The sequence below is a fragment of the Ursus maritimus genome, unplaced genomic scaffold, assembly GCF_017311325.1.
Source record: "Ursus maritimus isolate PB19 unplaced genomic scaffold, ASM1731132v1 scaffold_14, whole genome shotgun sequence".
NCBI lineage: Eukaryota > Metazoa > Chordata > Mammalia > Carnivora > Ursidae > Ursus > Ursus maritimus.
Window position 1 is genome coordinate 49694197 of NW_024423786.1, and position 24790 is coordinate 49718986.

The window sequence follows — 24790 nt, forward strand, 5'->3', positions numbered from 1 at the left end:
AGTTCGTCATGGCACAGGAAACAACATGAACCACACAGAGAACATGGGGGAAGAGGAGTGACCAGGGGTGGGCCTACCGAGTCCCCACCCCACTTCTGTCTCACAGCTGCTCCAGCTGAGAGATGAGAAGGGGATGGTGGGGTGACGGTGTGCCAAAGATAGTGACAGGGCGCCCACGCACGAGCAGAGATGCTTTTCGAGAATGGATTTGAAAGTGGAAAGTGGCAAGAGAAAGTGGGTGGTGTGTGTCTGCTGCCCAACAGTGACAGCCACCCCCTCCGCCCAGCACTGGTGAGAGCAAGGACACCGACTCTAATCAAGGCCACCCCAGTGGGGTGGGTACTCTTGCCCAGCTCGTGAGTGAGTAGCACCTGTTCCAGGATGATGGGGGCGGCATCTGGGCCATCTACCTCAGAGGGACCCCCTTACAGAAAACTCTTGCCCAATCGTAACCAAACCAAACGCACAGAGAAGCCCACCTTCCAGGGTTTGGGTTAAGTCCACGTGTTGGGGACAACTGAGCAGACAGTCAAAATCACTAGTGGAAAGCCTCTGAGATGGCCCGTGACATGCAAACACGCAGGTCTGCGTGCTGGTCACGGTTCACGCTGGGTGATGGGGTGGAGACCCTCCTTCTCCAATGGTTCCGGGAACAGGCACTGCCGCTTGGTGAGTCCCTGGCAACACCCCAGGCCTCCCATCCCTGTCAGAGCCCAAACTGGGAATGCGGAACACCCGTGCACTGTGTGCCGCCCCCCCTCCCCCCGCTGTCTGCCCAGCAAAGCTGAGATGTCGCTCGGCGACAGGTGGCCCACGGAAGGGGGTGCCTGCTGAGGCAGAGTTTCCAGATGCACAGGTGGAGATGAACATGGGGGAGGACAGATGCGGGACAAATGCGCAGGTGACAACAAAACCTTCGGTTACCTTCTCGGCACACTTTTTAATGACTGTGGCCAGTTCTGAGACCACGAGATCAACACACTTCAAACTCGGCTCTTTGAGCTTTACAATCTGTTTTTTCACAATGGCTTCAAAGGCCATGTCGGGGGTGAAGAGCCCCGTCCTGGGTCATGCGGAGGGCGGGACGAGGTAGAAAGACACCCAGGGACAGTGCAGGCCACACACGCGGGATGGGAGACAGAAAGAGAAGAAAGGAGAGTCAGCTGGTTAGTGACATGCAAGTAGGAGCCTGTGCCCGCATTTGCCCCGAAGCTGCTTCGGATCAAGGAGAAGTCCTGGGTCGGAGGGGAGGCGGGGCCGGGGCGGGGCTAGGGGGTCAGCATCACCGTTGGGACGGCGAAGGGAACGTGGAGGCCTTGAATTTTCACATCTTTTCTCCCTCTCCCTTTTCTAATCGAAGAAGCTTAAGAAGCAAATGTGGGCTTTTCCAGACTGAGACAGAAGGCTCAAGCAGAGTTTCCCTGCCTTAGGAGACCGACCCAGGGCTCTAGGGCTTCTGCGGACGTGCGAGCACAAACCGCCCGCTGGGAAGCACTTCAGCTGTCTGGCCAGAGCGCGCTGTCCCGGGAACCAGGCCTGTGAGGAGCCCAGCGTGTCCCGCCAGCTGGAGACGGTGGCCCATGAACACCAGCACACAGGTCCCTGGGACCTAGTGGCTGGGGGGGACGTGCTGCCTGGGGGACAGCTCCTCTCCTGGAGGGAGTCAGGGGTACTGGTGGAGACAGCAAGGAGCCGAGCCAGCTTTGCTAGGCCGGGCACCCGAGCACTCATTCTGCTGTTGGCATCCGGGCCTTTCTTAGTGCCTTGGGGACAGAGAAGTGGCTGGCTCCAGGAAAGTCCAAGGGTGCCAGGTATTTGTCAAGAAGGGGTGACGGCCAGGGGGGTTCAGGGAGCTTGGCCTCCAACAGCTGACACGGGGTCCCTCTCTGCTTCCCAGAAGGCAGCAAAGCGACAGCCCAACGAAACCCCCAATTCCATCAGACACATGCTAAGGCTTGGTATCAGGGTCCCAGGGAGCCCTGCCCACCAATCGGGCCAGTTCTGGAGGCTTGGCACACACCCCCACACAGACATCATGCCCAGGCCAACACACCCCCGCCCCAGCCCCAGGGAGAAGGCCACATTCTTGGAAACTGAGGCAATCTGGGGGGGAAAGGGCACCAGCAGGGCAAAGGCTGTAGCAGCACTGGGAGCCTGATACCAAACCCCCATACCCCCGCTTCCACAAGGCCAGGAGTCACCCTGCCGAGGGCCCAATACCTTACTGGTACACTGCCTAACTGTATTGATTAGCTCCTGGATAACCAGGTCGACACATTTCAGACAGGGCTCTTTCAGCTTGACGACCTGCTTTTTCACAATGGCCTCGAATGCCAAGTCCGGGGTGAAGAGCCCGGTCCTAAAACCATCCGTACCCGGGGGTAGGGGAGATAAGTCAGAGAGAAACAAAGCACGGTCAGCAATTTCATAGGCACGGGCCAGGTCCCCGAGAATGAGCCAAGGTCACGGCAAGTCTGGGGGTCGGATGCCTGCATCCACTGCCTGGAAACCCACAGGATAACCCGAGGACACCATGGTTGATGTAAGACTGGACAACCAGAGTGACTACTTTTGTCGGATAACGGGAGAGGACCTCGGAGTCTCACGGGGAACCCGTGATGGGGACGCATGCTGGGTTCCTGTAATCATGACTCAGCTCTGCCTCCCCGCAACCCCCCGGGGCAAATCTACAGTGAGCTTTCTCAGCTGGGCTCATGCCAACTGGGCGGTTTAACCTACATTTAATCCAAGGGCAGCAAGCAGCCCCGTGGCCTGTAACAGATCCACACAAGACAGCACACCCGCCCTCGAGTGCCCTTGGACACCCAAAGGGAGAGACTTAAAGCTACTGAAAACCACCCAGGAGCCCTCGCCAGGCCTCACACTCAGGGGACCCAGAGGGATGGGGGACCAACTGGCTGGACAGTGGCGCCACGGAGGTGAAGGGAACATGGCAGCTCTCCCCTTGGAACTTGCCTGACTCCATGGATGTTCTTAATGGCGTAGCTGATCTCGCGCCGTAAATCCTTCTCGTCAAACTCCATCTGAGAGCAGACAAATCACCCACATGCAAAGAGGTACCTGCCGCACCCCCGTAACGGGTGCGTATTTGGGGAACATTATGTCCTTTGTGTGGCTGTTTTCACATGTAACACTATTTCACTGGTCTAAATTTTTAAAAATATTAGAACCCAATTTCAGCGAAGATGGTTTGAAACAAACACTCTCTCTCAGAGGGAACATGAATTCACATGAACTTTTTTATGGGCCATGTGGCCGTACCAATCAAGGGTCTCCAAACACATAACTATACTTTCAGGGAGTTTTAAATGTTCTAGAAACCTACCTCGTGGAATTCATGAGAATTACTTATGCTCACAGAATTATTCGTAACTGCTAAAAACTGTGAAAACAACTTAAATGTCTAATAATGGGAGACTGGTTCAATGTATGATGGGACATCCATAAGATAAGACATTATCTTGCATTAATAATGCATGAAATGTTAATGACTGGTTTAGAAAGATGGCCACCATATGAAAAAAGCAGGGTACAGAGACACATAAATTGTTTTTCAAGTATGGATGAGCAGATGTGCTGTGTTATGTGTATGCTGGGGACTTACCCATCTGCACAGAAATAATCCTGAGAGGGCAAACTCTGAGATGCTAATAGTAGTTATCTGTGGGTGCTAGGATTCTGAGTGTTTTTCATCCCTTTAAGCTTTTGTTTTTTAATTGAAAGTAATTTTACTGCTTTTTATAAAAATGATGTGTGTTCACGGTGAAAAGTGTGAAACTTCAAGCAAATTAACAACAAAATCTCAAATCCCAGAACTGACATTTTTATGACTATTCTTATAGATCTGTCTTTGCAGACACACGTGGAGACAGAGCCTTCACGTGGAAGGGTGTTGTAAATATTATCTATATGCTATGCTGTACATGCTGGCTCCTTAACCTGCCTTTTTCCCCCTCCACCACAATGAGGACATTTTCCCATGAGAACTGACCCATGACTTCTATGTATTTTGCAAAGAATGTGTAATGTCAGAGGGCAAAAATGGAACGTTCCTATGGGTCTGCTGGACACCTCTAAGCTGCCTGCTCAGGGAAGGAAGCCCGAAGGTGACACCTCCGTCAGCACCCCCACCTCCACCACCTCTGCCCAAAGTAGGCAGAAGCCCACAGGCAGGAGCTCAAGACCCCGTGGCCTGGGAGGCAGCCTGGCTCAAGGCCGTGTAGACGGGTGCCTGACCAGAGTCCAGAGGGCCCAGCACAGCGGCGCTACCTTCACCAGCTCAAAGGGAAAACGCTCGTGGAAGATGCGGTTGATTCGGGCGCCCCCGGAGAGCTCCAGCGTGTCCACTTGGTCTCCAGAGCCTTCAATCCTCTTTTCAAAGTCCACCCCAAACTGCTGGACCATCCTACCAGGAAAAAGAGAACCTGAGCATCAGAAAGGAAGGTTCTGACATAGCTCCAGAATCACATTCTGAGTCAAGCCGTGGCTTACATGCTCCTTTTCATTTTTTTAGCCCCAAAATGTATCCGTAGACCAAAACAAATAAATCACAGGGCTGCCTAAGGCTCACAGTCACTACACGCCCGGCCCACTCTACAGGCCCGTTACAGTGATTCATTCATTGGTTGGGGGGGGGGGGCGGTGGTATCAGTTCTTACTCCCATTTTGCAGATGGCAAGAGTGGGGGGTGGGGTCACAGCTGAGCAACCTCTGCCCTGACCAGGTGAACTGTGCGTGAAAAGGTAGCCCTTCCACACAATTCAGGTGGCTTCCCGCCACCTCCCAGCATTCCACCAATGACTGCCGTGATTCCTTGGACAAGTGGCTTTGCCCCTCTGAGCCTCAGTTTCCTCATCGGCATTGTGAGTTGATCTTAACAGTGTCCCCACATGGGGTCATTGTGAGGACTGAAGGAATTTCTAGATTTTATCAACTCCAAGAAATCACCACCAATCCTAAGAAGCACTATTAGTCTGTACCCCCGTAAAAGGGAAAAAATGCAGCGAACTCATGGTAATTCACCTACAACTGCTGAATTCAGAGAAATTTAAATGTTTTTCTTTTTAAAAAGTGCTCATGTAATTGATGAAATATGTTCATACCACACATGGGCCCTGGGAACCCAGCCCAGCCCTTAAAAAGGTCTCCAAGTGTTGCTGATTAGTACTGCGACCACGCGAGCAGCCGAGAACTAAAGTATTTACTAGCGTTCAGTCTTCCTTAGCATTTCTAGTTGCTTCCCCAGCCTCTTGCAAAGTCTGCCTTAATCATTTCTGTATCTCCGCCCCCCCCCAATTCTTGATCTCCTCAGGTTCTGTGTGCAGTCTGCCCCGAAGGGGAGCTGCTGCAATCGAGGGACCAGCCCCTGTTGGGCCAGCAGCACGAAGCACAGTTTGCAAGTGAAGAGATGTCCAGCTCTCGCGGGCAAACATGGCCGATGCCTGCAAGGTGCCGTGGCAGCCAGGCCTGGCTGCCACTGAATGGGGTTCTCCCTGAACACCTGGCGGGAGGACAGACGCAGGGTGTCTCAGATCCCAAGAAACTCTTGGCCCACTAGAAGTAAACAGTGTTTAGTTTGAGCGTAAAAGCATTCTCACCCCAGAACACTCCACCATACAGTGCTGAGAGTGGAGAGGGTGGGGGGACAGCATGGCTATGATGGCCATTGCGGATGGTGTCCCTCTGGTGTGTCCAGGAGAGAAGCCACATGTGTGGCACCATATGCCTTATGAGCTGCCAGGGAGTTTCTGGATCCCACTCTCACCAAGCGCCCAGGGTTCCTGGCAGTCCAGAAACCAGGAGTACAGAGGCAGGAGAAGCCTTGAGAGAGCAAGCCTGGGATTGTGGGGCACACCTACTCCCCTGCCTGACCTCAGGGTGGCTGTGAAGAGTCCCCCACACTCTGAGATGGGACAGCAAGCACCGACGCAGGGTCAGGGTGAGAATCCCAAGAGACAGAGCAGAAAGAGCTGACACAGGACCAAACTCCCACTCATCCCCCATGTCTGTCCTTCCCACGGCCACCAGAGGGCGCCTGTGCTACCCGAATTGCCATTCCTCCTTTGCTCAGAACCCTCCATGGCTCCCACCTTACTCAGGGCAAAAGCCTAATTCCTCCCTGTGGCTGGCAAAGACCTGAATGCTCTGCCCTGTCCCCTTCAGCTCTGCTCTCCCATCCTCCACTCTGCCCCTCAATCATTCTGTTCTGTCGTACAGCCTCCTCCAACACTGCAGGGCACAGTCCTGCCTCAGGGCCTTTGCACTGGCTGGGCCCCCATCCCTGACCTCTTCCGGTCTTTGCCTGACTCTGTCTCAGGGCAGCCTTCTTGATCACTCTGTTTTAGATGGCACCCCTAGGCCCATCCCGGCACCCTAGCCCCTTCCCCACATTAATATTTCACCATTTAACGTACTACATGTTTTCTTATTTACTTATTTTCTGTTCCATCCCTCCCCACTCCCCTTTCTAAGCACATGGGGCAGGGATGGCTGTCTGCCCCATTTACCGTGGCGACTGCAGTGCTCAGGACAGGGCCTGGCACACAGGAGGCTCTCCACAAATGTTATGCTAAGTGAACAGATGGATGAATGAGGATCGGCACCCAGCCTGGTCCCGGGACCCTGCAGCTGGGCAGAGGCCCTGGCGAGCCAGGCTGGGGGGCTAGGGGGAAACACGTACTGCAGCAAGGCTTTGGTTTTGCGTGTGGGGTCATCGGGCCGGAAGTTCTTGTACTCCTCCACCTCCTTCTCCAGGGACAGCAGCTGGCTCTGCAGCTTGCTCCGCAGGGCTGGCAGTGACTCCCTGATGTGGTTGGTCAGTTGCTGGGGGAGGGAGAGAGGCCAGAGGCCAGAGGTCACAGGTTAGCACAGGTAGGGATGCCGGGAAGGGGCCTGCCAAGATGCCCCCAAGCCCAGCACAGCCCCCAGCCTCAGGAGAAAGCAAGGCAACTATCCGCCTGGAGTCACACTAGCGGATGGGACAAGGAGGGGTGGCATGTGCCGACCACAGCAGCAAGATGCTGTGAACGGCCCACTTCTCCTCCGCAGGGCAGCTAACTAGGCTGTCCATGCCGCGGGGTACACAGGACACATGTGCCGACCCACAACAGCCCCCCACAAGTGCTCCAGTGAGAGGCCCAGGAGGCCACCAAAGGACCCACGCACTGAAGGACTGGCTGGTGGATGACGGTGTACGTGGGCCACGGAACAACAGGCAAATGGAGAGACACGGGGACGGGCCCTATAAATGAAGATGGAAACAGCTCCCCAACGAAAGGAATGTACATAGCATGTGCTCCCTTCTGTGAAAGACAGGGAGAAAGGAGGAACGTATTTTTAGTTGCCTGAACAGAGAGAGGAAGCTCCACAGGAAACAAATGCGGAAGAAAGGCCAGAGCGGGACAGGCGGGTGGGAAGGGGACCTCTCACTGTGGCCCCTTCTCCCCTCCTCTTCTGCTTCGGAATCACATGGATTTGTTCATTGTTCACAAGTTGTAAGCGGAAGCAGCACTGTAGAAAAGGTTAGAGAGTAAACCTCGGGATGGTGGTGACAGAAAACTGAGAGAGAACGGTAGATATAGTCCTGTCAGGGTAGAGAAAGAACTAAGGGAAGGCAAGAGAAAGAAGGGGCAGGGGAGGAGGGAGAGGGAGGTAGTGAGTGGGGGGTGATACAGACACAGTGGCCTCTCCAGGCCCTGAGTGTCACTAGAAGGCAGCCCAGTTAGTGGTGACACGGGCCACCGCTGGGGAAAGGACCCACCACCAGATGGGAGGAAATGGGATATTCACTATATTTGGGCTGTATGACTTTATTTTTTACTATAATAGAGAGAAAGAAAGGCAGAGAGGGAGAGAGAGAGAGGGAGGGAGGGAACAAAACAAAAGCCATAAAAGCAGCTAATACCCTACAAGTGAAAAGCAGCACTTGCCGCCATCTCTCCTACAACAGACAAGAATTTACGAAGCATCCATCCTCAAGCTAGTAAAAAAGTGTGAGGGAGCCTCACGCCCCAGCTCACCACACTCTGCTTGTGACTCTGATGGCCCCGCTTAAGTCCTCCGTGGCGGGGGCCCTGCCCCAGCGGCTGGCCCCCAGAGCCCTCTGTGGGAGCTGCAGGCCTGGGTGGGGGGGCATCGAGGCTACACGCTCTGCACACCTTCACCCCGACAGCATCCTAGAGCACGAGAGCAGCCCATTTTGCGCACGGGGAAATGTGGGGCGGGGGGTGGGGGTACAGCTCCAGGAAGTGCCACGATGCAGAGCCAGGCCCCGGGGGGGCCAGCTCGGCCTCTTGCGTGCGCGTGCCAGCCCTCAGAGGAGGCCCCTGCCACCTGCGGGGCAGTTTTACTTCCCTTCCTCCCCCTCCGCCCCTCTGCCCAGGCCAACCGCTTCCTCCCACTGGACACATCCCGTCCCCTTTGCTCCCCTCAGCTGCCCTCTCTGCCTTGCTGCTCTGCACCAGCTCTGCCCGGCCCCCATCACTCCCTCACCCTTGATCGCGCCTCTACGTGGGGACTTGCTCTGAGTCTGTGCCCCCACATTAGAAATAGCCCTTCCCCAAGGACAGAACCCGCTCTGGCGTTGCCACTGGGCCCCCACGGCCTGCCTGAAGGAACAACTCTCACTGTGGCTCTAAGCTCTTCCTCCCTTCCGGGAAGCTGCCGTCGAGTATCCAGAGGGCACATCCTGCAACCCTGGGTGGGCAAACCAGGACCGACCCTGAGGCCAGACACGCCTGTTACAGCATGCCTACGGAATCCCACATCAGGGAGTTTACTCTCCAGAGAAATCTGCACATGAGCAATACGATGGTATTCACATTAACGGCCACCTTTCTGGACCAGGAAGATGAGAAACCATCTCAGTCGCTCTCCAAAGAGACACTGGCTAGACAGCCTGCGACCGGTGCATTTAGAGGCTATGACGCAACCATGAGAAAGAACGAGGAAGGGTGCTTTTTGGCACGGCCAGCACTCCAGAGATAGCGCTGAGCAGAAAAACCCAAAAGCAAGGGCCGGTGGTGGGGAGGGGGGCACAGGGAAGAGGCATCCACCACTACGTCATCCTTTATGGTAAGAAAGGGAGAACTGTGATTCTCGAAAGTCCTTTTTGCTTCTATGGAGAGAAAGAAACGCAGGCAGGGTTAACAGTGGCACCCTGCGGGTGGGGGGGGGGCAGATGGGGGGGCCTCACGACACACTTGTTGTTTACATTCCCTGTACAGACAGAGGGGCGGAAAACAATGCTACAGCGAGTGGCTGCTGCTAGATGCCCCTGTACTTCACACGGCAAATGTGTGCGGCATGGATGCCACAGCCCCAGGGGGCCAGGACGGTGACGGTTCCCAGCTGGCACCCAGGGTACAGGGTCTCGGACAGGCTGGGCCACTCGGTCAGAGGCTGGGCTGGACTTTGGACCCGCAGAGCTCAGGCCCCACAGTCCTCCCACTGAGGTCCTGTCCAGCGCTCCCAGCCACTCTGCCTTGGTGTGGGCCAGGCCGTTGTCCCCCAGGTCACCAATGCCACCAACCATATGCAAACTTCTAGGTACGCTGATTATTCCAAATATTTAATTATAATTAAAATAATAGCAACAATAACAGCAATGGTGATTAATAGTGCCGCTAGTGACTCACGGAACACCCACCTTTCCTCAGGCCCCAGATCCAATGTGGGTGGAAGCATATTGCATTATACCAAGACCAGCAGCGAGGCGGACCGTACCTGATTCAGGGTCTTCTGCAGGTGCGGCGTGCCCATGCGGTCAGCCATGTGCCGGTACGCCGGGTGGGAGAGGAAGAACTTCCTCTCGGCCGCCAGCGCCGCACGGATGTCCTTCTTGCCCTCGATGTCCTTCTGGCTGCGGTTCACCACACCGATGTAGCCTGCGGGGAGAGACGGTCAGGGCAGGGGCAGTGCCAGGTGGGCCAAGGTGCCTAAATGCCCACTGTGGACCAGGCACAGGGCTGGGAGAGGTGCAGGCACAGACACGGACCCTCTCCCAGGTCACTCATAGATTGCGCCACAAGCCAGGCCCGTTCCTCAGAAACGCGGAGAACATGAACACACAGAGCGATCCTGAAAAGCAACAGAAGTGTCTGGAGGAAGAAGGGGTCACGCCCAGCCCAGTGCGAGGCAGGGAACAGAGGAAAGCTCTGGAAAAGATGAAACCTCCAAACTGAGCTTTAGAGACAAGAAAGAAAACCACCTCAAAAAAGAAGGGCAAGAGGGACCAGCTCATCCTGCCAAGTATTAAAACCTGTTCTACAGCTGTTCCATTTGTGAAGGTTGGATATATCGGGGCAGGTATGTCCAGAGAAATGAATGGAACAGAACAGAACAAAGTCTAAAACCACACACAATGGGCAGGCGGGAACTGATGGCTAAGGCTTCGGGGCCAACAGGAGGGAAGCTTTTTAAAGATGATTGTATGTGGGTTAAAATTTTCTGAATCAGACACAAGAAAATGGTAGCTGTGACTATGTGAGAAATAGGACTTGTGGGCGGGGCTGGACGACCTTCTTCGCAGACCCTTTGCAATCATCTTGGAATTCTTTAATCATAGAAAACAGGATTTAAGATAAAAATGCTAATGGGAAGGAAAAAAATGCCCTCTTTGAACATGAAGCAATTGGAAGAAAAGCGAAGGGGGATGGTGTTCAAAAAGCCAGAACAGGGGCACCTGGGTGGCTCAATCGGTTGAGCATCCGACTCTTGATCTCAGTTCAGGTCTTGATCTCAGGGTCGTGGGTTCAAGCCCGTGTTAGGGCTCCGTACTGAGCATGGAGTCTACTTAAAAAAAAAAAAAGCCGGAATAGTCATGGGCCCCTGAGTGTGGATGCAAGGCGCCCAGGAGTACGGGTGCGTGGGTGGGTGTCATGGGACACCAAGAACTCAGCCAAGTGGCTGACCATGGTAGGTGCTCAGTAAACAGACATGGTGACTGTTATTCATCCCGGCTGACATAATGAAAGTTGGAGAGGTGGACTGGGGAGAGGTGGCCAAAGGCCCAAAGGGATGCATACGCACAGATATAGGCTGCTCTCAGTGGGGGGCGCTCAAGGTTTCCCGTGGGGAGGAGGGGAGTGGTGCCTGCCCGCCCTTTATCCTGCTAAGTCTTGCGCAGGACTGATTCCCTTTCATCCCCCCCATCTTTGCCTTTATGTCCATTTTACAGATGAGGGGAAGAGACCAAGGTGAGGTCACAGAGAGGGGCCACAGGAGAACCCAGATGTGAACCCGGACCGGTGAGAAGCCCAAACTCACTATCACCCACACAACAGTTAGCAGGAGGAAATAGCGGGGAGCAGAGACGGTGGTCTGGCTGGGATTCTGGTTCCGGAAAGTACAGGAGTTCTGAGTCTTCTGTAAGCCAAGAAAAAGGATGCAGCTGGAGAGATTCTAAAAGCCACAGGACAAGAGGAAAACAATGAGGGTAGGAGGTGTGAGGGCACAAGTCAGGAGCCGGCAGATAGCGGGGAGAGGAAGGGCTGACTTTCTTGGAAACAGACAGGAAGGCAGAGGAGGGCAGACGCAGACAACAGTGAGGGGAGAGGAAGGAAGCTGAGGAGGTCTGTGTCATCCAGCCACCCAGCACCGATGCTGAGCCCAGGAAGAATTCTTTGGGGATTAACATTTAGGCCCAATACACGTGGGGTCGGGGTAGCTGGCGGAGGGGATGGGGACATGTGGGCTCTGCTTCCCTCTTCGGCACCAACCCTTCCTTCCTAAACCTGTGACACAGACACACTCTTTAGCCCCTGATCCTGGCAGCCGGCTCTCCTTACTCAATGTCTCAGCACGGCTGGGGCAAGGTGGAAACCAAGGTCCGAATGTTGTCCCATGCCCATCCCACACACGGAGGAGGGAATCCCTGGGGGCAAAAGAGAAGATCTAAATGGTGCTGGCAACACCAGCGTGCCAGAGGGTTCCTACAGCGGACAGCAGATCCCCCGAGGGAAGGAATGGGGCAGGAAAGGGAAGTAAGAAAATGGCTTTAAAAAATTACAAAATTAAAGCCTAGATGGACACTCAACACCATGCCACAGCGACAAACAGCAATGACCGAAGTGTCCAACAGATTGGGCCTGAGTAGTGGCCCACAAATCTCATACAAGGGATTCCACAGGACCTCTGGAAGTCACCTTGAAGAACATTTGCCTGTCATGGGGAAAAACTCTGCTGTTCTGCTAAATGAAATGGAAAAGTAGGTCGCAAGGTGGCAGGACACAGGAGAGCTGGCATTCCAAACCAGCTCTGTCACATCCTAGTTTTGTGAGCTGGGGCAAGGTACTCAGCTTCTCTGTGCCTCAGTTTCTTCATCCATAAAATGGGGATAGGAATAGAGTCACCACGTAATCTGGATCGTTAGCAGGATTCAATAAGCTCGCACACAGAGTGCAGAGCAGTGCCCCTAGTATATTACAGACTTAGTAAGTATTTGCTATTCTAATTTTTTGAAAAGACAAATATTTAGGCTACTCCTGTCAGAAGACCTAAACTTGAGCCTAAACCTGAACCATATCAAGTTCTCCATCTAGATTTAATTACCAATTTATAGGGAACAACTGGCCCAATCCCAAGTGTGGGACATGATCTGGTTTCTTCCACAAAAAAATGGTATAGGAGAAAAAAAGGGGCTGGTGGGGAAGCTGTTCAACCAGAAACTTAGGTATTTATGTGTAAAACGATATGGCTTTGTAATCTCCCAGGAAGCAATAAGGGGAGGACATTGGGGGATTCGAGATTAGCTGTGTGTTGATAACCACTAAGGCTGGGTCTGTGGGGGCTCCTCATACAGAGTTCTCTCTCTACCTTCAAGAATGTTTTTTTAAAAGTTCACAGTAGAAAGTAAGCATGAACATTAATAAAAATTATGAATCCTGGGCGGCCTGGGTGGCTCAGTCGGTTAAGTGTGCCACTCTTGATTTCAGCTCAGGTCATGATCTCAGGGTCATGGGCTCGAGCCTCATATCGGGCTCCACGCTCAGAGGGGAGTCTACTTGGGATTCTCTCTTCCTCTGCTCCTCCCACTCATTCACTCTCTCTCTCAAATAAATAAGTAAAATCTTAAAAAAAAAAAGAAAGAAATTATGAATCCTGGGGCACCTGGGTGGTGCAGTCAGTTAAGCACCCGACTCTTGGTTTCAGCTTAGGTCATGATTTCAGGGTTGTGAGATCCAGCCGTGCACTGGGCTCCAACCTCAATGCAGAGTCTACTTAAGACTCTCACTCCCTCCACCCACCACCCCCCCTCTCTCAAATAAATAAATCTTAAGAAAGAAATAGCGAAAGAGAGAAAGAGGGAGGGGGGGAGAGAGAGAGAGAGAGAGAGAGAGAGAGAGAAAGAAAGAAAGAGAGAGAGAGAGAGAGAGAAAGAAAGAAAGAAAGAAAGAAAAGAAAAAGAGGAAGGAAGGAAGGAAAGGGAAGAGAAAGGGAAAGGAAAGGAAAAAAAAAATTCATTAATTAATTATGCATCCCACGGAACGTTTTCGGAGGAGAGCCACAAAGTATGAACTAATGGAGAGGCTATGCTGTGGATGACTCTGGCTTCCTTTTTCTGTAGGCTTGTTTATGTTCCCCAAGTAAGCAGGTGTTAACTGTGTAACTGGAAAGTCAATGTGTACAAATCAGAAGAAAAAGACATATATGATAAAGCAGTTACTCGGGGCAGTGGGGAAACAGGCAGTGGTGGGTGCTTATCTGTGCACACTTCCTGGCATCGGTCCAGGTTTCGGTAATGATAAGGACAACAACGTTATCGTTGGAACATCCTCCCAGCCACTGCGCCCCGTGGCTCCCAGCTCCCCGCCCAACCGCACCTCTTCTCAAGGGGAGCAGCTTGTTCTCCAGGATGTCCCTGGCGTCAGTGCCTTCGTCCATCAGGTCGAGCTTGGTGATGACGCCAATGGTCCGCAGGCCTGAAAGAGCCCAGAGGTCAGAAGATTGCCGTGAGGGAGGGGCCTGGGCCGGCAGCCTGCAGGGGTCCCCACTTCCAGGCTGTGAGACCTGGGACAAGCCATAACATCACCAGCCTGGACCCCAGTTTTCGTCATGTCAAGTGAAGACAACAGCCACACCAATCTCAGAGGGTTGTCCATGAAGATAAACTGGCTTGTGACAAACGTGCGATCAGGAAACACTGGCCACCATCATTGTCATTCCTGTGACCTGCGACAGTGTCTTGCTGCCGTGGTGTCAGGGGGAGACCTCATGGAAACTCAAATCCCGGCTCAGTCTCCATGCTGCACTGAGTTACCTGCAAGGTCCCATCATCACACGCAAATCCACGGTGACTGTTTCTAGGGTTACCTTGCACCTGAATGGCCAAAATTCCACTCTGGAAGCCACCTCATCGGATTCCTCCTGTCCCCAGCACATCTCGAATCAAGGGAACCCTACTAGCAAAGCTCCTTGCCTACAGATCCCCTCTGTGACAGCACCCATGTATGTTGGTGGACGTGTGCGTATGTGTGATACAGGAAGCCCAAGGAGATCTCCAGAGGGTGCTAAGGGGTGGCTTCCAGGGGCTGACAGTTGTGCTCTCCCTGGCACCCCTGCCTGTTCACATTCTGCTGTGAGCCTGTGAGCTGCCATCACCTTTTTGAAGGGCAAAGGGGCACAGCTGTGAATACCCACAAAGCTCGCACCAGGCAGGAAGGGGAAGAGGCAGAGGGAGGGAGGGGATGGGACTGGGTGGGGGCCTGGACGCCCGGACTCTACTGGAAACACTGGATTTCACAGCGTTATTTATGAAAGACCAGAAACAACCCAAATGTTCAAGAACAAAGAAGAGGCCGATAGCGGCCAGCTCCGTGGATGCTGCGTATACGTGTCCCGATGTTAACAGGGAAACACGCACACAGATCACCGCATTCTTTAAAATATGAGTTTACACGGGAGAACAAACTATGAGAGGCTATTTACCAGGTGTGGCCACTGGTACCTCCGCGGGGGAAGGGGAGCGGTGACTATTTAGGTTCTGTGTTTTACAACAGTGACATTTTGGGGGTAATAATTACAAACTTTCAAAGCCAGAACAAAAGCGAGCATCAAGTTCACAAGTGTAACTGAACCCGTGCCCATTTCCTCACCACCTGATCGAGCCTCCGTGGCATCTCTGTCACAATCACGCTCCATCCCTGAGACTCGACCGGGGGGCACAGGGAGGCTGTGGGGGGCCCGCGGGTAGGGGCGGCCTCTCCTGGGAGACCATGCCTGGGATGACCATGGGGACACAGTGTGTCCTTCGCAGGACAAAGATATTCAGAGCACAGCCCTCGACTCTGAAAAGCTTGCAGTCTGTATGAGAAAGGATCGTCAGCTCCTACCCTTCCACCCCTCCACCCTTCGGGCTGGACTCGGGACCGGAAGCCAGGGAGTGGAGCACCAGAGCCCATCTTTCCCCAGCTTCTCCCTGGTTCCCGACTCCCTCCAAATCACCTTGGACTCAGGCAGTTGGAGGGCATTTTGCAAACCGTGTTTCAGTATGTGTCCCACTCCACAACAGACTACATATGCAGGACCCACCCAGCTCCCCACGGCAGCCACCAAAGCCCCTTGGACGGCCCTACCCCTCCCTCACCTCCTCTGCTCTCCCTTCGGCTCGCTCTGCCCCAGCCACAACGGCCTCCTCACCATGCCCTGGGCACCCGGGGCTCAAATCAAGCCCAGCCTATCTAGCATCACCAGCCATTTTCCAGGATTTTGCCTCTTTTCATCATTCATCATTCTGGTCTTGCCTGAAACCTCACATCTTCAGAGGCCTCTGACCCCCCTCCCACCCCAGCCACTCTCAAAGGGTCGGATTTTCCTCCAGTGCTGACTTCTGGCTGAAACTGGCCCATCTGCTTATTTTCTTTTCTTTTTCTGTCTCCCTCCCTGGAACATCAACTCACCAGTGGCAGGGGTCCTGTCAATTTTGTCCCCTGCAGGGTCCCTAAGGCCAAAACAGAGCCTGGCATATAGCAGGTATGTAACTGACATGCACTTACTTAATGGCCCAAGGAAAAGTTTGACCCGGAACGCCCCGAGCCAGACATGCCACAGTCCCCACTGATCCCTATTCACCCCATCTGGCTTCATTAACTCATCATCCTTTTACCTGTTCTGCCTGACCCCTGAGCAGTTACGGGAACATCTCCAGTCCTCTCAGCAGCTCTACAGGCTAGGACTGCTGTTGCCATTCTGACAGAGGGGGACCCAGCTGAGGAGAAATGCCCAACTGCCACAGGACAGCCTCCCGGGGCAGCCCTCCGGCACTGCGGGTCCTCACGGGAGATGCTGTATCCCAGGAGGGCCTTTTCCTAGGGGTCATATGCCAAAGAGAACCCCAGTGACCTGGAATCAAGGATGCTGGGCAAGCTGCCATGCTCCCAGGCCCTCAGAAGGGGAACGCCTACTGCAGGGCTCAGCAGTTACCTTGTGGGTCGACCTCCTTGGCCAGCTTGAGGGCGTCTGAGTTGGCCAGGTCCATGTTGGCGGGGGTGACGGCGAGGATGAGGCTGCTCTCCCGGCTGATGAACTGCACGATCATGTCCTTGATCTGGTACTCGATATCTGGGGGCTGGTCCCCCACAGGCACCTTGGTGATACCCGGGAGGTCGATGAGGGTCAGGTTCAACACTGAGGGGAAACCAGAGGGAAAGGTCATCAGAGACAGAGGAGGGGAGGCAGGCACGGCCCCACAGCTACCCAGCCCACTTCCCCAAGTGCTGGGGGGGTCAGGCCGCAGGACTGAGGACTGGAGGACTCCTGCCCTCCAACCGGATCACACCTTTCGATCCAGTAGCTCCTCTTCGAGGGCCCCCTCCTACAGACAGCCTCTCTCTATTGCGGTGATACAGTTTTAAATCGGGACATTTGCATCGGCACGCTGGAATTGCTCTCAGTGGCTAAATAAATTTCGGCCCATCAATTCAGCCAAGACCAAAGGCTGCTGTTTACCAATGTTTACCATAAAAACAAAAAGATGATACTCCGATAACAGATACACTCTGAGATGTATTCATACAAAGAAGAGGTATTTTATATTATGCTACGATCTGAGTAAAAGTGATGAAACACACATGCGTGATATACACACACGTGAGTAACTACTGACTCAGGCGTCAAAATACAAAGTATGTTCGTGATACTGAGGGCAGGGGAGGCTTTTGCTCTACACCCTTTCATAATTTTTACGCCGTGTACAGGCATCATTTATTAAAAAATAAGCCAATTTAAAACTTCACCTCCAAGAACTCATGCTGAGGAGTTCAGAGTCTGCTGGAATATTCCCCAAATGCCATCTGAGTTAGCACCCTGGGGCCACAAGTTGTACATGGTGGCAGGCTGCTCAAGGTAAATGATGGAGTTTTAAAATCAGAGCATTTTGCAGACAAGACTGGCTTTCTGGCTCCTCTGCGAGACCTGGAAGACCTGGTTACCCTGGGCTGGTGTCATTAGGTGGCCGCCATGACCCGGGAGCCACACTGTGGCCACCCCTTTACACAGGGGCATACAGCTGTGATTTGCCCCAGTCCCCGCCACTCCCAACAGTCTTCCCAGCATGCTGTGTTTCCTGAGAGCTGAGACTGATTTCTCAGTGCCAGGGTCCTATCAAAAAATGGGAAGACAGAGATCAAGAGGGCTATGTGCACGTGAAGAAAAATGGGGTCATATTTTTTGTGAGAGAGTGGCTGACCCCACCCACGAGTGGCACAGAGTCAGCTCCCCTCTGCCCCGACACCCAAAGGGTCTGTGCCTGTGCTGCCTACCGTGGGGCGAGTAGACCCGCAGGTTGATGGGCACTGGGGAGATGCCTTTGTTGGTCCCCGTGACCCTGTCAGTCTCCGCTTCGATCTCCTGCCGGACTTCATCAAAGTCTGTAAACTTTTTGGACTTACAGTGCAAAAACTCAGCATATTCTGAAAAACGAAGAAAGATGTTCAAAATGAGAAAGAGAAGCAGTCTCGTTTGTGGGTAGGGAGCCGATGGCCTTCTGGGACAGGTGCCTTGTCAAGCAGAGAAAGCAAAGAATCAGTCACAGTGGCTCCAGGAATTTGGGGTGCAACAGATTCATTCTCAGAGAAAATATCTGCAGGGGGCGTTCCTACAGCCGAGCCCCCTTCCAGACCTCAGGGAATTCCTCAGAGAACAAAACCAGCCAAGATCCTGTCCCCAGGGGAACGGAAACTCTCGTGAAGTATTTTGTGAAATGACACGTCATGACGAGCTATGAGAAAAAAAAACAGAAAAACCAACAGGTGGGTGTAACCAGCAGTTGTCACTTTTGGATGAACAGGACAGAAGGGGAAATACTGGCATGCGTCACCAGACAGCAGGTGGTGCGAGTGTGAGGAAGCTGCTCCCTTGGTGTTGTTGGTGAGACCGAGTCCGGAGTCGTGATGAAGAAGCTCCCTTGCTGGGTCAGTCACAGGAGGTGCAAGCCGCTGTCCTAGTAGGATCCTGAGCTGCCGGCTTGCCAAGATCCCAGACGCATGTCCCTGCGACCTGTCTGTCCCTCCCCAAGGCGCCTGCACGGTACGGGGAACAGGGCGCCACTACTGGCCTCACCAAAGCCCTTCTTTTTGTCTCTCCTCACCTCCTGGCTGTTCGCAGGGCCCCCCACCTAGACACAAACCCCTCAGGAGAACTGCTTTCTGGGCAGGGCCTCAAGTGGACGATAACAGAGGGGGTGTCTTGACGCCTCCTGAGCCACGTGACCAACAATCAGTGCCAGGCCCATCAGATATGGGATAAAGCAAAAATCAAATATGTTCGTCCTCAGATGTGGGGACTGAGTTTATAGGTGTTTTCTGTATAATTCTTCAACTTTTCCATATGTTCCAATTTTTGTGGTAAAATGTTGGGGGGGGGAACCCCATAAGCTCAGAGACCACGGCTCTGCAGTGATGCTAAAAAGAAGACAGAAGTCAGACATGCTGGCAAACAGCCCAAAGGACTGGACCACTACAGAGAGGCCGAGATGCGTCCAGCTGCGTCATCTCTAAGAGGACAAAACTAGAAACCTCCTCAATGTCCACCAGGAGGAGACCTGGCTACACAAATCCCAGCACAGACACATCATGCGCTGCCTCAAAAAAGAGGATGGAGATGGAGCCCGACAGAGGCGGCAGGCCGCTCTAGAATCGCCACCCCGACGCAGAGCGAGGCAGAAGGAAGTGAGTGCGAAGAGGTTCGCCATCCCATCACCGTGACCTAACCACCCGTGGCCAACATTCAGCCCCTGCTGGCTCCAGCCAAGGCCTGTGGGTGGCCCCACATGCCCCTCCGGGGCGAGCGCCTCAGCAGTAGGCATCTGTGCCACAGATGAGGAACCTGAGGAGGCCCAGACAGGGGAAGTGACTTGGCCCCAGCTCAGTGGTGGAGCTGGGACTCCGAGTTCAGATCATCTGTCTCCAGGTAGTGGCTCTCAGGTCACGTGGCCTTTGTGAGGCCACCAGCAGCCTCTTAACCTCTCTGAACCTCTGCTTCGGGGACCCAGGGGACTCTGTGGGCTCAGATCACTGAGAACCACCTCTACCGTGGGCACTGGTTGCCGGGGGACAGGGGCAACAAGGACACCACTAGCATGGGCACCCCCACCCCACCCCCATCAGCTGACCCAGTTCCCAAGGACAGTCACGCTTGAGCCCTCCACAGGGACAAGAGGAAACGCTTGGCTGCTCTTCCGGCAGCAGCCTCCAAAAATGGAACAGTTCCCCAACCCCCCACGGCATACCTCAGTTCTCATCCGGCTCAAGGCCCTGGGCTCAGCACCCACAAGACACCATCCCCCTTCCAGGAGCACAGCCACAGGACACAAGCCCTCTCCCTTGTAGACCGGGCCCTGCCAGGTCTGGTACCTGGAAGGCCCACCCCCCTGCTCCTCCTCCAGGGCCTGCTTGCCTGTTGCCTCTCCCAGGGAGCCTTCCTAAACTCCATGCCACCTGACACCTCATCCTGCATCTTGGGCCTCCTCCCCCATCAGAGCCAGGTCACCCTGGGATGGTGTTAATGGGACCAGGACCTGCTGGCTGTGACCCCTAGAGTCCAGTGTGCACTGGCAGTCCCCTTCTGCCAACTCCTTCATCTGCAGGCTGTGCAGATGGTGCCGGAAAGCCACAGCTTCTTCCCCCGGGAGCGGTGGGCAGCAGAAACCACACCCTCTGTGCCCAAGAGGAAGGTTCAGAAGCCTGCCAGGCCCATCCCTCGCTGCCCACTTACTGGGCTCCTTGTCACTTTGGAACCATGTGCCGGATTCCAGGGTTGATTCTAACATTCAAAAGCTTCCTGACCAAGCCTGCTTTCCCCCCACAGCACCGACCCTCTTAAAGCCAGACCTTGGCCCTCCTTTCCTCAGAACCGTCCACGGCTCCCAACTCACCACCCTCCCCAGAGCCCTACAAAATCTCCTTCTCCCCAGCTTCTGACTTCAACTCACTCTCCTCCAGCCATTCAGGTCTTCTGCCTCAGGGCCTTTGCACTGGTTCTTCTCTCTGTCTACAGGCTCTCTCCCTAACCTCCTTCAGGTTTGTTCGTCACCTTCTCCACGAGGCCTACTCTGGCCCCCATCCAAGATGATGAACCTCTTGAGTTTTTCTTCCTTCCCTGCCTTATGACCCTCCAAGCACTGGCCGCCTTCTAACAATGCTGACCTTCTCACCCTGTGTTATTTTCCGGGTTCACCCTATAGGGCAGGTATTGGAAGCTGCACTGTCACTCTGTCCCTGGGGCTCCCTCTGGGTATACCTACTGACCGGCTCAATAATCGTCTGTGTGACTGAATGACTATCAGAAAGATAATATGGTCCCTGCTTCAGCTTCTGTAAGGACGCCCAACTCCAAGGCCACCAAGCTGAATATATGGGAGACTGGACAGGACGGAGTCTGGCAAGGCCACCTGCTGTTTTTTCCTCTCTCTCTCTCTCCCCCCCCCCTTCCTTCCCAAGATCTTGACAACAAAGGCCTGAGCTGGGCTCCTGGTCTGGTGGGAAGATGGACACTGTCCAAGTGGACACTGTCACAGCAGGTGCCACAGACACACCAAAGAGACCCAACACAGCAGAAGCCAGGGGACAGGGACCTCCTGGAGGGCCTAACCTGCCCGAGTTCAGCCCCAGCCCACCCCAGGACAAGTGAGGCAGGCCAGAGCAGGGGTGGGCAGAGAGCCCGTGCCTGCACCATCTCTCCGAGGTGGTGACTTTCCCCCCATTGCCTGAGGTCGCTCTGGGCCAAGGGGGTCTGGGGAAGGAGGGATGTCTCCTATGGGTCAGGTCTGCCTCTGTGCTATGGTCTCCCTCTGAAGAGAACAGAATCCTGAGAAACAGACGGGAGGAGCTTTGCACGGGGCTCCACAGCCTTGTACGTGCTGGAATGTCGGTGATTTTGTAATGATCCCCTGTCTCAAAAAGTAAGTCAGAGGCCTGAAGGCTAAGCTCAGAGTCTGTGATGCCTCCCTCTCAACTCGCTCCCAGCAGCCAAAGTTGAGGTCCCCGCAGCAGAACCGCACCGCTGTCCCCTGCCTAGCTGCCGTGTTTCCTAACTCTCCCTTGTTGGTGTGCAGAGAACAAGGCCAGTCTCACCAGTCCCTGACCCCTGATGCAGCACGGACAGCCCCACCCCCACCCCACTGCCACACTGCCCTCCGAGCCAGGCCCATCCCTGGGAGGAAGGGCAGCCCCAGGGTTTCCACGGGACCCGGCCCAGGGCCTGGAGCACACCAGGAATGAAGCAATAGACTGGGCCCTTGTCCAGCACTCGTGCTGCTAACCCAGAGGCGCCAGCCACCCTCTCCCACCACTGGGCTTCCCACCTGCATCCTAACCGTGGGGCAGTGAACGCACTCAGAGTTTTTTTCTAGAAAGCCGTTCTGCCCTCCTTCCAGGATTTGTTCCCGCTTCCCTCATCTTCAGGTCTCAGCTCTAAACAGCAGATGCCCTGCCGCCCGGCCCCTCCCTCCACGGCACTACCCACCCTGACAGGCCATGTGCCCAGGTGTCCCCCCTGCTAAGGCGGAGCTGCTAGAGAGCAGACTTAGTTTTGGTCTCTCCAGTGCCTGGTAGCTAGTAGGTGCTTGATAAAAATTACTGAGTGACCTATTCAAAGTCATTAGGTGCCGCAGCCTAGGACAACACCATGCCAAGTCCCAAGTGGGTCCCTGCTGTGCTAAGCAGCCAATCCCCACTTTGGACATCTCCCAGGCCCTTCGGGAAGGTGTCCTCAGAAGGGAGATGACAAGTGCGTGCCGCCACACCACCTTCCGGGTACTGGGCCACCCAGGGCACAAGGAAACAGCCCCAAGACAGTGGCCGGGTTCCCTCAGACCCGGCTTCCTCCTGTTTCAAAGGAGCTGGAGGAGGCCCACAGGCCGGAAGGCACCCTCCCTAACCCGCAGGCAGAGCAGGTGACCAACCCGGCCTAGCCTCTCCGGCCTGGAAAGGGTGAGTCAGGTGCCACATCATCACGTGGGGAGGTGACAGGAAGAAGAGAGAGAGGTGGGCATGCCTAGCCACACCCAGCTCGGAGTTCCAACCCCTCTCGGTGCCTCAGTTCCCCTACAAGGAAATGGGACAACACAGAACACAGCTGCGGGGCTGCTAGGAAATCAAATTCCAATGTGCTGGGCCCACAGGAAGCACACAGATAGCTTCGCTGCCAGCCAGGGAAATGCACAAGGCTGGCCTTAGGGTATCAGGGCTTTTTTTTTTTTTTTTTTTTTTTTTGAGAGAGAGAGCGAGCGAGCACGTGCATGCACGAGTGAGCAGGGTGGGGGTAAGGGCAGAGGGCGAGGGAGAGAGAGAACCCCAAGCAGACTCCATGCTCAGTGCGGAGCCTGACTCGGGGCTTGATCCCATGACCCCGAGATCACAACTTGAGCCTAAATCAAGAGTCGAACACTTCACCAACTAAGCCACCCAGGCGCTCTGGAGTCTCAGGGCTTCGCATGGAGGAGCCCTGCCCTGGTCTTCATGGACATTTCCCATCCTTTCCCCATTCTCAACCCAGCAAGGAGTGGAAACCAGCCTGACTCCTGGCAGCGGAAGATGGGGTCTACCTTCTCTAAACCTGGCATGACAGGTATGCTGGCCTGGGACGGGAGAACAGACTTGGGGGTTCAAATACACCCAGGAGACCCTGAGTACATGATCAAATGGGTCTGATCAAGAGGGGCTTTGCAAGGGGCGCCTGGGTGGCACAGCAGTTAAGCGTCTGCCTTCGGCTCAGGGCGTGATCCCGGCGTTCTGGGATCGAGCCCCACATCAGGCTCCTCTGCTATGAGCCTGCTTCTTCCTCTCCCACTCCCCCTGCTTGTGTTCCCTCTCTCGCTGGCTGTCTCTGACAAATAAATAAAATCTTAAAAAAAAAAAAAAAAAAAAAAGAGGGGCTTTGCAGAGGCTTTAGCCAACCAAGAAGAGGCAAAGCCGTGGCACCCCCGAGCTTGCTTCGTCAGGCTCCCTCTGATTTGAGACAAATCATGCAGACCTCCCATTCTAGGACACACCGCCACTGGGAAGGTGTGCTATTGTGATTTATAGTAAGAAATACCTATTTGTATTTCTTCCCTCCATTTCTGACACAGAGTTCCTAAAATCCTTGGAAAGCCCTAAGTGATAAGAGCAATAAAGGTGTCTTAACATTCCTAATAAGCCCCTTCCAACCACACATCAGTTTATGCTAATGAGGAGACTTCTGGAAAGCACTTAAGGACAGGAGCTGCTTGCCAGGGGGACCAATTTATGTGATTAGAGGGCTGGAACTTTTAGCCCATCCCTACCCACCCCCACCTCGGAGAGGGCCAGAGGTTGACTCAATCGCCAATGGCTAGTGCTTTAATCAATCATGCCCATGTGATGAGGCCCCATAAAAATCCCTAAAGGACGGGGCTCAGAGAGCTTCCTGGCTGCTGAGCAGGACGAGGTGCTGAGAGAGGGGCACCCCTTCCTCACACCCTGCGTACACCTCTCTTCCCTCTGGCTGCTCCTGAGTTTTATCCTTTTTATATTAACCACTGATCTAGGACGTAAACGGTTTCCCTGAGCTCTGTGAGCCCTCCAGCAAGTTCATTGAGCCTGAGGAGGGCCTGGGAACCTCAGATCTATAGCCGGGGGCAAGGAGCACAGGGGACATCCTAGACTCATGCTGGCTGTGGGGGTGGAGGGCGACAGTCTGGTGGGGCCGAGCGCTTATTCTAGGGGGTCTGACACTATCTTCAGACGGGCAGGCAGTGTCGGAATGGAGGTGACTGTAGGCCACCCAGTCAACGTCCACTAAGAATTGGAGAACTGCTTGGTAGTGTGGGAAAAAAAACCCACGAAACCGGAGAAAGTGACAGCCCCCGACCTGACTCGCACCAGCTCCTGGCTCTGTTTCCTCATCAAGACACAAGGCCCATGCCCCAAGTGCTGCAGAGTCTACCACCTTTATAGAAAAGGCCCTGCCAGTGCCAGGCTCACGGGGAAAGGGGCCGCAGAAGGAGCTGTTGATAATCCCGCTGCCTCCCACCGGGAGAGAAGAGAAGCAGCAGCAGCCCCCACAGCACGTTCAGGTACCTGGCTAATGCTGACGGAGCACGCACTGGGGGCCAGGCGCTGTGCTGGGCGCCGGAGAGAGCTGTGGACAAAGCACATCCCTGCCTTCTGGCACTGACATCCGGGGGGAGAGAAACCATTAAGAAAATATAAGAACAAGAGGAGGTTACGAAATACGTGCTGTGGAGGAACTAAGGCAGCAATGATTGGGGGGGGACTCACACTCGGGAGAGGAGGAGGACGAGGACGAGGACGAG

The 24790-nt window shown here is 54.4% G+C and overlaps 1 protein-coding gene across 7 annotated transcripts in view; it reads right to left on the reverse strand.

Moving 5' to 3' along the window:
* The window catches only part of DNM2 (dynamin 2), an 82436-nt gene that overhangs the window by 24495 nt on the left and 33151 nt on the right, over window positions 1-24790 (reverse strand). For 4 of the 7 annotated variants that reach the window (XM_040629330.1, XM_040629329.1, XM_040629327.1 and 1 more), the window contains exons 3-10: window positions 17778-17927; window positions 16441-16644; window positions 13842-13940; window positions 9745-9905; window positions 6701-6843; window positions 4291-4426; window positions 2977-3044; window positions 2219-2359 (exon numbers count right to left, since the gene is read on the reverse strand). In XM_040629330.1, coding sequence (XP_040485264.1) covers window positions 2219-2359; window positions 2977-3044; window positions 4291-4426; window positions 6701-6843; window positions 9745-9905; window positions 13842-13940; window positions 16441-16644; window positions 17778-17927 — 1102 coding nt within the window. Of the gene's footprint in view, window positions 1-915; window positions 1064-2218; window positions 2360-2976; window positions 3045-4290; window positions 4427-6700; window positions 6844-9744; window positions 9906-13841; window positions 13941-16440; window positions 16645-17777; window positions 17928-24790 lie in introns of all 7 variants that reach the window. The other 3 variants (XM_040629328.1, XM_040629325.1, XM_040629323.1) reach the window with 1 other exon arrangement.